This window comes from Notamacropus eugenii, chromosome 2 (assembly GCF_028372415.1).
Source record: "Notamacropus eugenii isolate mMacEug1 chromosome 2, mMacEug1.pri_v2, whole genome shotgun sequence".
NCBI lineage: Eukaryota > Metazoa > Chordata > Mammalia > Diprotodontia > Macropodidae > Notamacropus > Notamacropus eugenii.
In genome coordinates this window covers 464,782,861-464,798,913 of record NC_092873.1, presented here as the reverse complement: position 1 = coordinate 464,798,913, position 16,053 = coordinate 464,782,861, and the positions used below count along the sequence as shown (strand labels likewise).

Genomic DNA, 16,053 nt, shown 5'->3' with positions numbered 1-16,053 from the left:
CTCCTACAAAACAACTCCTCTAATCTAGCTTTACTCCTTAGGCTGGTCCATCCCTACGTGGGGAAGATCTTCTTTAATCTCATTATTCAATAAGAGGCACTTTTAGTAAAACAAAAACAGCAAAAGATTCTCCTTTGCTTGGCCTTACCATGGTGGAGGATAGAGAAGGGGTTGGGATGATGAAGCGAATGGTTCAGAATCAGTGGCATGTGTAGAGTATGACCAGGTGTGAGACTTCATCATTGAATGGAAGGCACCATTCCTTTACCCCTAAGGAGGCTGGATATTGGGCTGTAGAGAAGTGCAGCATGATATGAAAAGCACAAAGTCAAATGGTCACTTCTTCTCTTCCCTCTGAAGGCTGTAGATCAGACAGTAGATAGCACAACAAGATGTGGAAGCTGAACCAATGCAACAGAAGGAATCCCAGTTACCACCAACTTTCTTCCTCTTCCTTGAGACATAGGCACGGCAGGAATTGGAAGGCCTTAGGTTAAGAGGGAAGGTTGCTTCTCTTTGTACCCAGGGTTTTCTATTGTTGGTAGGACATGCTGGCAGCAGGAGATGGAAGTTGCTTTGTGCTGGCCCAGCCTGGCCCTTTGCTGCTCTCAGTGGGAGGTGGAGGCCATACCGTCAGAGGCTGCAGATCAGGTGGTACAGAAGGAAGTCATAGACTCCTGACCCAGCAGGATGCTTCTTCGGGGCAGTGCGAAAGGTGCCTGGCCCCTTGCCACCTTCCCTCAATGTACAGCAGGAAATGGAAGGCACAAGTATAAGATTATGGTATATTATTCACAGTTATATATCATCCCCATGAAAATATTGACATTAAAAGGATGGGGTTTTGCATCAACATGCAGCTTAAGGATCATTGTGAACACTGATGTGTAATTTTCTATTAATTTTATCTCCCTGCAGTCTTTCTTTGTAATATCAAGTTGACGTTTCTCCCTCAAACTCTGAGAAATAAAGTATAAGACAAACTTCAGGCTTTTTCTTGTTTGCTAAAGCCCTAGAATAATTGTACCAACCAGGATAGAACCCATATAAGTTTTGGTTGATAAACATTTACTTCTCAAGTGTTGTTCATTTGAAATTTCCCTTTCTTTTTTTTTAATAGAAAAGCTTGCAGAGGCTCAGCGCAGGTTTTCTACCCTTCAAAATGAGCTTCATTCCTCATTGGATGTACAGAAAGAAACAACTGGTGTTTCTACACTTCGAAAGCGCAGAAATCCAGTTTTCCACCTGTCCCATGAAAAACGTGTTCAACATAGGAACATTAGAGACCTTAAACTGGCCTTCAGTGAGTTCTACCTCAGTCTTATCCTGCTGCAGAACTATCAGGTATAACATGTTATTAATTATCTGAGGACTGCTGTAGAATAAGGAAGTAAAAATAAAGGAAATAAAGGAATAAATAAAGAAAATAAAGGAAATATAAATAAATAAATAAATGAAATAAAAGGAATAATAAATGAAGGAAAATAAAGGAAAAGTTCAGTTGAACAGAAGTCACATTTGTGTCAAACAAATAGGGAAATAACAAATTTACAAAATCCAAAAACACACCTGAGTCATCCGAAATGAGCAAAAGGCAGTATACTAACATGATTCCAACAATTTTTGTTGGTCAAATTTTTAATAAGTTTTGTGCTATATTAGCATTTTTTCTACATATAAATGCTTTTGAATGCAATTTGGTCTTTTATTTCTGGAGGTTAGCTGTGATGTTGGTAAGTTGTATTCAGATAAATAAAGATGTAATTACCATGCCTTTCATGGTCATGTTGCATTTTTTTCTCCTAACAAACAGTAGGACCTCATGTTATTCTTCCCAAAGGCTAACTATGTGTTCTGGCTGAAACCAGGCACGCAAATGCTAAAGTGTCAGTTCTCTTTTTCCAGACTTCGAAATGAACCATCCTCTGAATTTCATTATCCTTTAATATATCAATGATTGTCTCTTCAGGCTGTAATATAACTATGCTGAAATTTTAGACCTTGAGAAAAGAAAGCAAAGAAAATAGGTCACAGTGAATATGGGTAAAATACTGCACTTAGCAATTAAAATGTACCCTATGTTATTAGACATTTGGGTCTAAGAAAAGCTTTATTACAACAGATCCTATAATAGAGAAACACAGGTTTTTAATCATTTTTATTTATTCATGGATTTAAGTGGTTAGCAACGTAAACGATATTTTAAAAATGAGAGCCTGCCCTTTCTCTGGTTTACACAGAGGAATATTTAAATGACAAACCTCTTCATAGGATGTTGAAATTAATTTAGAGGGTATATATATGTGGGCTTATTGTTGTGCTTATATAATCAATGTAGAGGATCTTTTTCATTAAAATATTAAAAAGAATTTATTTACGTATCACCTTCCAAAGAGAGAAATGAGGTGACAAAGCAACCATTTTCATCATCAAATGTTTTCATAGCATAATGAGTAAAGTACTACGTTAACACATTTGGAGAACATACACATAGTATTGCTCTGCAGTACTTGCTTACATAAAAGCTTCTTTAAGGTAAGGAATGTTTTTGAATATTGTTCTTAATTTTGAAATAATATACATGTGATCAGTTTGGAAGAAATTTATACAAGTTACTAACTAAAGTTAACAAGTTTTACTGAGAATGAAATTTGAGTTGGATGACAATGTCAGTTATAAGGGAAAGTTTTCAAAGGAGTAAGAATAAATAAGAATGAAAGTAATTGGCATGAAAGTTTTAGAAATTTGAAAATGAGAAGAAAGGGAGGAAGAAAAGATATTATAGTTAGTAATTAATTTTTAAACATAGGAAAGGCTAGAGCATATTTAAAGATAAAAAGGAAGATGTCAGTAAATAGAATATATATGATATATTGCTTAATGTGTAGACTGATTTGAGTTTAACTTCTCCAATGCTTTTCAACATTTTCTCATCTGTCTTATAATTACTTTTGTGCAGGTACCGCCCTGCTAATAGATTTGAGGGTGGGGGCCATGTCACTCTTCACTTTATTCAGTGCTTTGCCACATAATAAATACTTAATAAATGTTGGGTTGGTTTGCTTTAGATTGAAATGACATCAGATCCTACCCATTCTTTTTTTGGGGGAAGGCTACATTATATATATATTTATTAATTATATAGTGTCAAGATGCAACAATAATGCTTTTCTATGTCATTGATAATAACTTTCCCTGACAGTTGTAGATTTTTTTATACACGTTTTTTATGATTAAAATTTTATCTGATTTGCTACATACATCCTTCACTTAAAGTAGCATAACATGAGCTTTCTTTGCCACTCCATAAAGATAAGTTTTAAGCCTAAGTGACAGAAAATGTTAATAGTCCACTGTTCAAGGTATTAATTAATGTTAAACTCCTGGCAAGTAGGTATTTATCAAAAGTGTTGTTACCTTTGTGAGATGTTCTTCTTTACACATTTATATGCATATAAACTTATTGGGGTAGTTTTGGCTAACAGTGTCCGTATGATTGTTTTATAATATGGCTCACTGCAACATTTTAATACAAATTTTAGTGAAAGTCACTTTTTCACTAGAAACATGATAAATCAGGCTACAGATTTAAAGGTGTAAAGGAGCTGCAAATTAGCTTTAAAGTTCAGGGATGATGTTTCTACCAGTGCATCAGAAGAGGATTATTCTGCTGTAACTGTTTAATGAAACAGTCACTAATTCTAGAGTCTCTAAATCAGAGCAAATCCACACTATAATAAACACCATCCATCTTTTCTTAGGAACCTTTTATGAAGCTAGATTTAGTATATACAAATCCATGCTATTTCTCTTTGTAAGTATGAGAAAAGAAACTATGTAAGTGATATTGACATAAATTAACCTCTTAAAACAGCAAGAAAGTTATCTGTACTGTGTTTCTATGGTACTTACAAATCTGAAACCTTAGTCATAGGTTCTAGAATAAGTTAGATTTTTTTTTTTAAGCAACTCATCCCATTTACCCTGTTTTGCTGGGACCATTGATGGTAAATAGAATTTAAAAAATACATATGATATGTGACAGGTTCTACTTAAAGATGTACTTGTACTTAAAGAGAAATATTTCAGTGAAATTTTTCCCTTACTTTACATGAACATAGAGGGAAGACTTACTTGTTCACTGAATACTTTTAGGCTACCACTGGAATAATAACACAACAGTATTGTATATCCTTATTTGTTTATAAAACAAAGGTCAGCTAATTTTTTTTTGTAAATTAATTTGTTTCAACAATCATTAATCATAAATTTAAAATTTTCTCCCCCTCCCGCCCCAAGAAGACATGCAGTCTTATGGACTCTACACGTGCATTCTTATTAAACATATTTTCACATTAGTCATGTTTCATAGAAGAATTAAAACGAATGGGAAAAACCATCAGAAAAAGCAAAACAAACGTAACAAGAGAAAATAGTCTGCTTCATTCTTCCTTCTGACTCTATAGTTCCTTCTCTGGATGTGAATAGCATTTTGCATTGAGTCCTTTGGAATTGTTTTAGGTCCTTTCATTGCTGTGAAGGGCTAAGTCTATTAGAAAGAGTCCTCACACACTGGCTGTTACTGTGTATAATGTTCTCCTTGTTCTGCTCATTTCACTCAGCATCAGTTCATATAAGTCTTTCCAGGTTTTTCTGAAGTCCACCTATTTGTCATTTCTTATAGCACAATAGTATTCCATTACATTCATATACTGCAACCTGTTCAGCCGTTCCCCATTTCATGGGCGTGCTCTTGATTTCCAGTTCTTGACCACCACAAAAAGACTGCTATGAATATTTTTGTACATGTGAGTACTTTTCCCATTTTTATGATCTTTTTGGAATATATAGCCCTAGAAGCAGTATTGCTGGGTCAAAGGGTATGGACATTTTTATAGCCCTTTGGGCATAGTTCCAAATTGCTCTCCATAGTGGTTGGATCAGCTCACAGCTCCACCAACAGTGAATTAGTGTTCCAACTCTCCCACATCTTCTCCATCATTTACCATTTTCCTGTTTTGTCATGTTAGCCAATTTGATAGGTATGATGTGGCCTCAGAGTTGTTTTGATTTGATCAGTAGTGATTTAGAGCACTTTTTTCTTATGATTATAGATAGCTTTAATTTCTTTCTCTGAAAACTGCCTATTCATATCCTTTGATCATTAGGGCTACTTATTAATGAGCCCTAGTGACAATCTTGCTATTTTTGTAAATTGTAATTAGATAAACTGATCAATCTCAAATGGCAGCGTCCCCTTTTTTTCTGGGTGAGGGTTTAAAACATTCCTGAATAGAAGCTTTATTCTAGTCTTAGACTAAAGATTTCTTTCCAGCTGTATGTATCCTGAAAGGATCTATATACAGGAATTTATCTTCATCCTCCTCACTTTAATTCAGTTTGGAAATATGCATTGAAAAGCTCACCATGCTAGGTTACTAACAGAAAGAAGACTTAATTAGCTGTAGGTACTTTTTAATTATTTTTATTAGCTCACATTCATGGTGACATGATCCAGTAGAGAATGCTGCTCCCAAATAAGTCTCATATCTTCTGCTCTTTAAGACTATTTGAGGGCTGGAGTCCAGTGGGCTGGCCAGCAGGGCAGCTATAACTTTGCCATGGAGGCTGTGGTCACAGCCGTGACAGCAGAAGTTTGAGGCTTTGGAATTCCTTCTCTGATCTCAGATGACTTCCTTTCTCTATTCTACCTATTCTTTCAAACCCAACTCAAATGTCACCTGTGCTTTTATTTCTAATTCCCTACTATCCAGACCTGGAAGTGAAGGTTCTGTGGATGGAACTCTTATAGCACATTCTTATATGTTCTTAATCTTTCTCATATTTATTCATGAACATATTCATTTTTGTATCTCCAAAGTATATAACACTGTACCTAACTGGCAATAGGTACTAAAAAATCATGACTTGTATTCAGTTTTATAACCACTGAATTTATTTTATGAGCTGACCATGATTTGAAAATTCATGTTTCTAAAGGTAAGAGCTACCCAATCACATGATTTCTCTTCATTATTATGTAATAAATTGCTTAATGTGTAATGTTTATAAATTCTCTAATTGCCTGTTTATATGATTCTAGTTTTGTTAATTCAACTTTTCCATATCATAAAATTATAGTATCACTGTTAAGTCAAGATGAGAATTGATTTCCAGTATGATGTGATAGCTAATAACTCTGAATTCCTTTCTCAATAACATAACCAACATTAGTGAATTCGGTGTTAAATAAACACATAGACATTGTCTATAATAACAAGAACTGTCGATTAAAACTGGGTAGATAAGCAGAATGGTAGAAATTTGGTTTAGACTGGTACCTTACACCATATTCCTCAGTACATTCTTTTTTTTTTTTATTTACATATTAAAAAAGATTTAATATTTCTCGAATCCATCCTTTAAAACTAATATTTTCTTGATATTAGCAAGAGAAAAAATGATACCCCCCAAAAATATGAAATTTGAGTAGACATAGTATATTAAATGTGGGAAATGACGAATAAAGACAACATTTACATGGATTGGAAGTTGAGAATAATTACTAATGTCACAATCACCAATATGTCAGTATTTTTTTTTTTTTAGTACATTCTTTTTTTAAAAAATGTATTTATTGCTTGCTCTCTCTCTCTCTCTCTCTCTCTCTCTCTCTCTCTCTCTCTCTCTCTCTCTCTCTCTCTCTCTCTTTCTCTCTCTCTCTCTCTCTCGGCAGTCAGGGTTAAGTGATTTGTCCAGGGCCACATAACTACATAAGGGTCAAGTCATAATACATTCTAAAAGGATATGTGACCTTAACATTAAAGATCACACTTAAAAAATCAGATCAACAGATAATATACTCCTCATAGTTTTGGACAGAGGATGTATTCTTTTTTTTTTTTTTTTTTAACTTTTAACATTTATTTTCACAAAATTTTGGGTTACAAATTTTCTCCCCTTTTATCCCCTCCCCCCCCCAAACCCAAGCATTCTAATTGCCCCTGTGACCAATCTGCTCTCTCTTCTATCCTCCCTCTCTGCCCTTGTCTCCGTCTTCTCTTTTGTCCTGTAGGGCCAGATAGCTTTCTTGACCCCTTAACCTGTATTTCTTATTTCCTAGTGGTAAGAACATTACAGTTGATCCTAACACTTTGAGTTCCAACTTCTTTAGCTCCCTCCCTCTCCACCCCTTCCCTTTGGAGGACAAGCAATTCAATATAGGCCAAATCTGTGTAGTTTTGCAAATGATTTCCATACTAGTTGTGTTGTATAGGACTAACTATATTTCCCTCCATCCTATCCTGTCCCCCATTACTTCTATTCTCTTATGATCCTTTCCCTCCCCATGAGTGTCGACCTCGGATTGCTTTCTCCTCCCCATCTCCTCCCCTCTATCCTCCCCCCCCACCCTGCTTGTGCCCTTGTCCCCCACTCTCCTGTATTGTGAGATAGGTTTTCCTATCAAAATGAGTGTGCATTTTATTCTTTCCTTTAGTGGAATGTGATGAGAGTAGACCTCATGTTTTTCTCTCGCCTCCCCTCTTTATCCCTCCACTAATAAGTCTTTTGCTTGCCTCTTTTATGAGAGATAATTTGCCCCATTCAATTTCTCCCTTTCTCCTCCCAATATTTCTCTCTCACTGCTTGATTTCATTTTTTTTTTTAAGATATGCTCCCATCCTCTTCAATTCACTCTGTGCACTCTGTCTCTATGTATGTGTGCGTGTGTGCATGTGTGTGTATGTACTCCCACCCAGTACCCAGATACTGAAATGTTTCAAGAGTTACAAATATTGTCTTTCCATGTAGGAATGTAAACAGTTCAACTTTAGTAAGTCCCTTATGACTTCTCTTTGCTGTTCACCTTTTCATGGTTCTCTTCATTCTTGTGTTTGAAAGTCAAATTTTCTTTTCAGCTCTGGTCTTTTCATCAAGAAAACCTGAAAATCCTCCATTTCATTGAAAGACCATTTTTTCTCCTGAAGTATTATACTCAGTTTTGCTGGGTAGGTGATTCTTGGTTTTAGTCCTAGTTCCTTTGACTTCTGGAATATCCTATTCCATTCCCTTTGATCCCTTAATGTAGAGGGTGCTAGATCTTGTGTTGTCCTGATTGTATTTCCACAATACTTGAATTGTTTCTTTCTAGCTGCTTGCAATATTTTCTCTTTCACCTGGGAATTCTGGAATTTGGCCACAATGTTCCTAGGAGTTTCTCTTTTTGGATCTCTTTCAGGCGGTGTTCTGTGGATTCCTTGAATATTTATTTTGCCCTCTGGTTCTAGAATCTCAGGACAGTTTTCCTTGATAATTTCATGGAAGATGATGTCTAGGCTCTTCTTTTGATCATGGTTTTCAGGTAGTCCCAGAATTTTTACATTGTCTCTCCTGAATCTATTTTCCAGGTCAGTTGTTTTTCCAATAAGATATTTCACATTATCTTCCATTTTTCCAATCTTCTCACTATGTTCTGTGATATCTGTCATTCTCATAAAGTCCTTAGCGTCCATCTGTGCCATTCTAGTTTTGAAAGAACTATTTTCTTCAGTGAGCTTTTGAATCTCCTTTTCCATTTGGCTAATTCTGCTTTTGAAAGCATTCTTCTCCTCATTGGCTTTTTGAACCTCTTTTGCCAATTGAGTTAGGCTAGTTTTCAAGGTGTTAATTTCTTCAACATTTTTTTGGTTCTCCTTTAGCAGGGAGCTGATCTGCTTTTCATGCTTCTCTTTCATCCCTGTCATTTCTCTTCCCAGTTTTTCTTCCACCTCTCTAACTTGATTTTCAAAATTCTTTTTGAGCTCTTCCATGGCCTGAGCCCATTGGGTGGGCTGGGACACAGAATCCTTGATTTCTGTGTCTTTGCCTGATGGTAAGCATTGTTCTTCCTCATCAGAAAGGAAGGGAGGAAATGTCTGTTCTCCAAGAAAGTAGGCTTCAATAGTTTTATTTCTTTTCCCTTTTCTGGGCATTCTCCCCAGCCAGTGACTTGACCTCTGAATATTCTCCTCACACTCACCTCGCCTCCTGGTCCTCCCAGCCAGCGTTTGGGGACTGAGATTCAAATGCTGCTTCCCACCTTAGGGCTTTGGGTGGGGGCAGGGCTGCTATTCAGTGTGAGAATTAAGTTCAGGTGGTCAGGTCAGGGCAGGGCCGCCTCTCAGGCTCAGTTCCCTCAGGGGGTTTATGTACAGACCTTCCACAATGGATCCAGGCTCCCGCCCGCTTGGGGAGCCCCTGTCTGCAGCCGCCTCTCAGCTTCTATCTCCCGGGGGGCCCCGAGCCATGGGGGCACCCCACTCCCCTCTCGATGCGCCAAAGAGACTCTCTCACCCACCCCTGTCACCTGTGGGCAGAGGGACTTGTGCGGCCGCTGGTGATCCCGTCCCTGAAGCCTGCTCAGATCTGTACCTCTCGGAGCTGCGGCCGCCGCAGGTCAGGGGATGTATTCTTAACCAAGATGGAGGCAATTACAAAAGATAAAATAGGTAACTTTGCTTACATGAAACTGAAAAGCTTCTGGATAGACAAAATAAATGCATGCAGGAGTAGAAGAGAAGTGGCCAAATGAGAAAAAAATCTTCATGTAAGTATCTCTGATAAGCATTTGGTATCCAAGATATATAGATAATTAATAAATTGTATATGTGTATATATGATAATAGTCATTCCCTAGTAGATAAGTGATCAGTGGATATGAACAAAAAGTTGTCAAAAGAAGAATTGCAAAGTAAAATATTCACAATCACATGAAAGAATGCTCCAAATGACTGATAATAAGAAAATTCTTTCAATTCAAAACAACCCTGAAGTTTCATCTCATACCCTTCATATTGACAAAATGACAAAAACTTGACAGTAGTCAGTGTTAGAGGGATTGTAGCATGACAAGCATACTAATGCATTGCTAATGGAGGTGTGAAATAATGTACTCATTTTGGAAAGCAATTTGGAATTATGCAAACAGAGTGACTAATGTGTGCATAACTTTTGATCCAAAGATTCCATTATTGGACTTATACTCAAGAAAGGCTTCATGTGCATCAAAACATGTATAGCAGCACTTTTTGTGATAGCCAAAAATTGGAAACAAAGTAGCTGCTCATTGATTGAGGAATAGTTAAACAAATTATGGTATATAAATGTAATGCAATATTATTGTGCTGTAAAAAATGATGTCTGAGATGAACATAGAGAAACATGGGAAGATCTCTATTAACAGATACAGAGTGAAATAAGCAAACAGCAATGTAAATGGAAAGAACGTCATCAAGAAATTTAAAGTGAATTCAATAAATTTTAAAATGTCAAGCAGGACTCAAATGAGGAGAGATGAGAGGACATCCCAAACTGACCCATTCTTAGAGATGAAGGTCCACAGGTGCTGTATATGGCATATCTTTTCCAACTTTTTCAGTGTACCAGTCAGTTTTACCAATTTATTTTCCTCTTTAAAACATATCATTTGTTATATTGAATAGCTGTGAGAGATGAGTAGAGGGCAGGATGATGTGAGAAATAAGACATAAACAAAAACTTACTTAAAAAAAACTTGGTGGAACCCTAATGTGGTTAATATATTGAACTGATATTTCCTGTGTGGCACTGAGCCAATCACTTCATGACTTTGTTCCTTACTTTCCACTTCCTGAAAGTTATCATTTTGGATCATTCCTCAGAGGAATATTGAGGGGGAAAAATAAAACACCTCTTATAAAGCTGAGACATTTAGACAAAATACATTATATAATTTTATTCAGGAAAACTCAATTTTGATAGTTACAAAAGGTAAATGTAACATTGGAAGTACCTCAGAATTTTAATATATAGCATTGATAAAAATATACGAATATTTCTGTACTTTCTACTTTATAGAAATATGCCTTCATTTGTTTCTGATATTTAGTGTTACCTGCCAGTTGAAGAAGTTTAAGTAAAGCATATTGATGCTGAATGTGATGTTCATTTTTATCATTAGTGTATGTTTATGATATGTCTAGGTTGCATGACTCACCTTTAAAGAAAAAAAATTTTTTAACATAAGTATATATAGTGCTAGCAAAAGAAATATAGAAAATTATCGATAGACTAAATTGTTCCCAATTGTACTACTTCATATTTTTACTGGAATTTAGGTCTTTTGTTTAAATTACATATGTCATTATGATTCCTTGTATTATTTTGAGACACCTTCCCTCCCCACATAAACCACATACTGTTACAGGCATACCATTTCCATTGTGTATGTACAGTGATATCACACCTAACTTTGTTGTAGCGGTGATTTTTTTTATAAAGGAGGCAAAGGGTTATTAAGCTATATATATTTCAATAAAATTATTTTGCTGGAGTCACAGAAGAGTATTAGGTCTGAAATGATCATTTTCTTATATTTTTCATTCTGACTTTATGAAAAAGAAAAGATTACTGTCCCAGGGAAAAGACTAAATTTTTTTTTCCTAATAGTATTTAAGTCTCATGCCTTTATTAATATAGGCTGTTATCATATTGGTTTGTTTCCATTTTCTTTCCTCCATTACTTTTCATTTCCTTCTGTATTTTAATGTTTAATACTATTCCGAATAGAACGATAATGAAAAGCTAGCTTTAACAGAGTTGTGAAAGAAACCTTCTTAGTGTGCTTTTGTTCTGTCCTCTAGTAAATTTATTTGCTTTGACATCAGGTATATAAACCTACATTTATTTTAAGAAAAATAAAACCTTTTTTACCCAGTCCCCTCCTTTATAGAAAATGTTGTCCCTCCATATTCCACCAACAATCCATTTGTTCAGTTACATATATCTATCGATGTGCATATGCATAGATATCTATAGATATTCTGTTGTTTGTATCCTGTATAATTTTCTCAGAGACTTCCCTTTTGAATTGACCATTATGAAGTATTCTTTCTTAAGCAAACAAAAAAAGGCATCATTATTTTTCTAATCAAAATTTGCTCTAACCTCTTTTTTCCACCATGGAAACCACTTTAATCAAAATGCATTGGTTTTGAGGTTCTTTCTGGAGAAATTTAATTTTTTTTTACAAAAACTCTTTTCCCAACATTGTCCTTTTTTTCTTTATTTTTATTATTCAGACTAAGTAAAACAGAAATGGGAAATTAGAGAATGCAGCCAAGTATATCTAATATTTTAACAGCAGAGAGGATTATCATCTTATCTCCTTTCAGTGAGTGATTTCTACTGTTGTACAGTCTGAGAATTTCTAAGTTGGGAGCAGACATCTAGTTGCAACTCCGAAATGAATCTCTACTATTAGTGTAAACAGGTGGCCATCATCTTCTGCTTAAAGCTCTCTAGTGAAGAAAAATCCACCAGCTTTTGAGGTAGCCCATTCCACTTTTGGATGGAGAGCTCTAATTTTCTGACAAGGCACAAATTTTCCTTTCTTGTAATCTCCACCTGTTGTTCTGAGTTGTGGTCTTAGGTCCAAATGGAGCAAATCTAATCTTTCCGTGTGACAGCCATTCAAATATTTAAAGACCGATAACACTCTTCCTCCTCACCTACCAAGTCTTCTGTTCTTTTGGGTTAAATCTCCAGTTCCTTCAACTGATCCTCATATAATATGAACTTGAAGCCCTTTTCCATTCTGGTTACCCTTCTTAGAATGCTGTACAGATTTATGATTTCTCTTCATCATTCTCCTAGCAAATTTCTCTCCTTTACCTTCCTTTTCTTACTGGAAACAAAATAGTAGTTAATTGGAAATAGAAATGGCAAAATGGATGAGGTGAAACAACTCTTCTGTCCTCTTTGATGGTGTGGCATAGCAATATGTTGTACCTTTTTTTTCTTTTAAAAAATTATGCTTATCTATTTTAAAGACAAAGGGACTGATAAATGTGTCACTTTAAAGGCAAAGGGCCTGATAAAAGTGTCACAGTAAATAAGTCCAAAATATTTTCTAAAGTTATCTTTTATCAACAAATGTCTTATTTCATATTCTCATGGTGTCAGGGAAATGACCCAGAATTCTTGAAGGTTGTGCCAGTGGAGCTCAGATTCTAGAAAGTTTTGCCATGTTGGAAGATTTTAAGAATAGATGAATGCAATTTGGAACTATGCCCAAAGGAATATAAAATTGTGCATATCTTTGATCCAGCAATACTATTGCTTGGATTCCCAAAGAGATTTAAAAAAAAAAGACCTATTGGTACAAAAATATTTGTAGCAGCTCCTTTTGTGGTGGCTAAGAATTGAAAATTGAAGGGATGCCCATCAGTTGGGGAATGGCTGGACAAGCTGTGGTATATGATTGTGATGGAGTATTATTGTGATATAAGAAATAATAAGCAGGATGATTTCAGAAAAACCTGGAAAGACTTACATGAACTGAAGCAAGGTAAAGTGAACAGAACCAGGAGAACATTGTATACAATAACAGCAATATCGCATAATGAAGAATTGTGGATGACTTGGCTATTCCCAGTAATACAGTGATCCAAGAAAATCCCAAAGGACTTGTGATAAAGCATAAAGAACTGATAGTGTGTGAATATAGACTGAAGCATGCTATTTTTCACTTTCTTTCATTCTGTTTTTATTCAAGTCTTCTTGTACAAAATGACTAATAAAGCAATGTTTTACATTATTGCACATGTATAACTTATACTGAATTGCTTACTGTCTTGGGGAGGGAGAGAGGAGAAGAAGAACTTGGAACTTAAAACTTTAAATAAAAATGTTAAAAGTTCTTTTAATATGTAATTTGGAGAAAAATAAAATATTATTTTTTTAAAAGAATAGATAGATATCAACTATGCCTTCCATTTGAAGGCTATCCTAAATATGGAGAGACTCATTACAAGAATGTCAAACACCAATTAATGTATATTTTGGGCCATGGTGACCTGTGAAACAGTCAAAAATAAAAGATGATCTTCTGTCCAGTGCAGCCCTCCTCTGCTTCAACCATGGCAATAATTGTGATTAATAAAAAAGAACAGAAGGTTCGCTGAGGCTCTTCTATAAATATTAATTGTTGATAGCTTTAACATTTATTTAATGACAAATTTGTTGACATATTTGGAGGAACCTAACTATAGCCAAGATGATGTTCTTACTAGAAGATGAACTAGGAGATTTAAAAATGTTGTAGTTATATGAAAAGAATATTTATAGCTTTCTCACTGATAGAATAAAAAAGTGGACAGTTTTGCCATATAGTTAAAGGTAACAAGAAATATTCTTTCATGGAACATTTGATCACCTTATCTTTAGTAATCATGATGAGCCATAAGCAAACAAAAATTTGAATATTTTGGTGTGCTTATTAAATTTGCCTTTTTTTTCTTGTTAATCACATCCTTAGCATATAGACCTAGTAGTGAAATTACAGGATCAAAGGGTATGAACAAATTTGGAGCTCTTATGAATACCATTATTGATTTCCAGTAAGATTATACCAATTTATAGCTCAATCAGCAATGTCATAAGAGTATCTCTTTACAGTTTGATCAGCATTGAATTGTATTCTACTTTAAATAACTGCCAAATTAATGAACGTAAAGTGGTAGCTTAGCTGTTTTAATTTGTAGTCCTCAAATTATTAGAGAATTTGAACACTTTTTTCAATTTATTTTCCATAATTTGTTCAAGAACTGCCTATTCATATCTCTTTGACCACTTGTCTGTTATACTTAACATAAAGAATGGATCTTCCACTTACATGTTTCTATAATACTTTTTTATGTTATAGTACACTTTTATCATAAATGTTTGTAACAGATTTTTTTTCCAATTCTGGCTTTTTTTTTGCTTTGTTCTAAATTTGTTGATTTTTGTTGTACAAAACTAATTTAAATATAATGAAATCCATTTATCTTGTCTCCCATAATATTTTCAATTTAAATAGTAGATAAAACATAAAAACTTTCTCTTCATAAGCAAATTCATTCCCCCTCTTAAGGAGTATTGAACTACAACCTTCATTCAAGATTGTAGTTGTTCAATTTGATTTATCCTACACCATACTTTATTAAGTTATATGTTTTATCATAAGGAAATATAGTTTACCAATATAAGTCACATCCCAACCCTAACAGCACTAAACACAGTTCCCATATTTTATACTCCTCTTAAGTGCAAAAATTTTACTTTCTTACTATCCTCCTGTATTGCTCTAGAGTTCCCTTTTTCTTGGTGCTGTTCTCCACTCTTTTTGCCCTATTCCTTTTTTAATCATATTTTTAACATTGATGGTTGTTGTATTCCTGTTTCCTCCTCTTTTCCCCACTCTGCATGATCTTACATAAAATTATTCACAAGATAGTCCAAATAATGTAAGTATTGTAATTAATGAAACACTGCTATTTCTTTTTGAATTAGAACTTAACACTGTCATCTCCTTTTAGACTGATGGAACTTAGAATGTTGGCTCTCATTTTCTCTTTTAGAATCTGAACTTTACAGGGTTTCGTAAAATCCTCAAAAAGCATGACAAGATCCTGGAGACATCTCGTGGAGCAGATTGGCGAGTGGCCCATGTGGAAGTAGCACCATTTTATACATGCAAGAAAATCAACCAACTCATCTCTGAGACAGAGGTACAATGATTCTCCCTTCTGCACCAGACATCTTCAGTCTTATCTATTGGCTTCTGTCTGGCTTCTTTCTGACTTTGGGCCATGTTCTGTAACTCTTTAGGTCTCAGTTTTCTCACCTATAAAAATGAGTTGAAACTGCATAACTTTTAAGGTTTCATTCAGGTCAGGCATGCTGGGATCATCTTTGTCTGCCTTTTGTAATTAGAAATATGATCATTTCTCACTTTGATTGTAAGTATTTACCCCATGCATTTTTTTTTTGCTTCACCAGTTAATATCTACTCATAAATGGTCACAAATTAACACAAAATTATAACTTAGATGTTTGTTATGTGAGTATGATGAATTTTATGTTAAACTTCAGCTTTTTTTTCTAGGCTGTGGTGACCAATGAACTTGAAGCCGGAGATAGACAGAAGGCTATGAAGCGTTTACGGGTTCCTCCTTTGGGAGCAGCTCAGGTTAGGATTTATTGCCAACATTT

At 35.0% G+C, this 16,053-nt stretch overlaps 1 protein-coding gene across 1 annotated transcript in view; it reads left to right on the top strand.

Moving 5' to 3' along the window:
• The window catches only part of XPR1 (xenotropic and polytropic retrovirus receptor 1), a 219,367-nt gene that overhangs the window by 115,105 nt on the left and 88,209 nt on the right, over positions 1–16,053 (top strand). Inside the window, exons 4-6 of the mRNA XM_072648484.1 lie at positions 1,121–1,344; positions 15,420–15,569; positions 15,947–16,030. Of these exons, the coding sequence (XP_072504585.1) occupies positions 1,121–1,344; positions 15,420–15,569; positions 15,947–16,030 (458 nt within the window). The remainder of the gene's footprint in view (positions 1–1,120; positions 1,345–15,419; positions 15,570–15,946; positions 16,031–16,053) is intronic.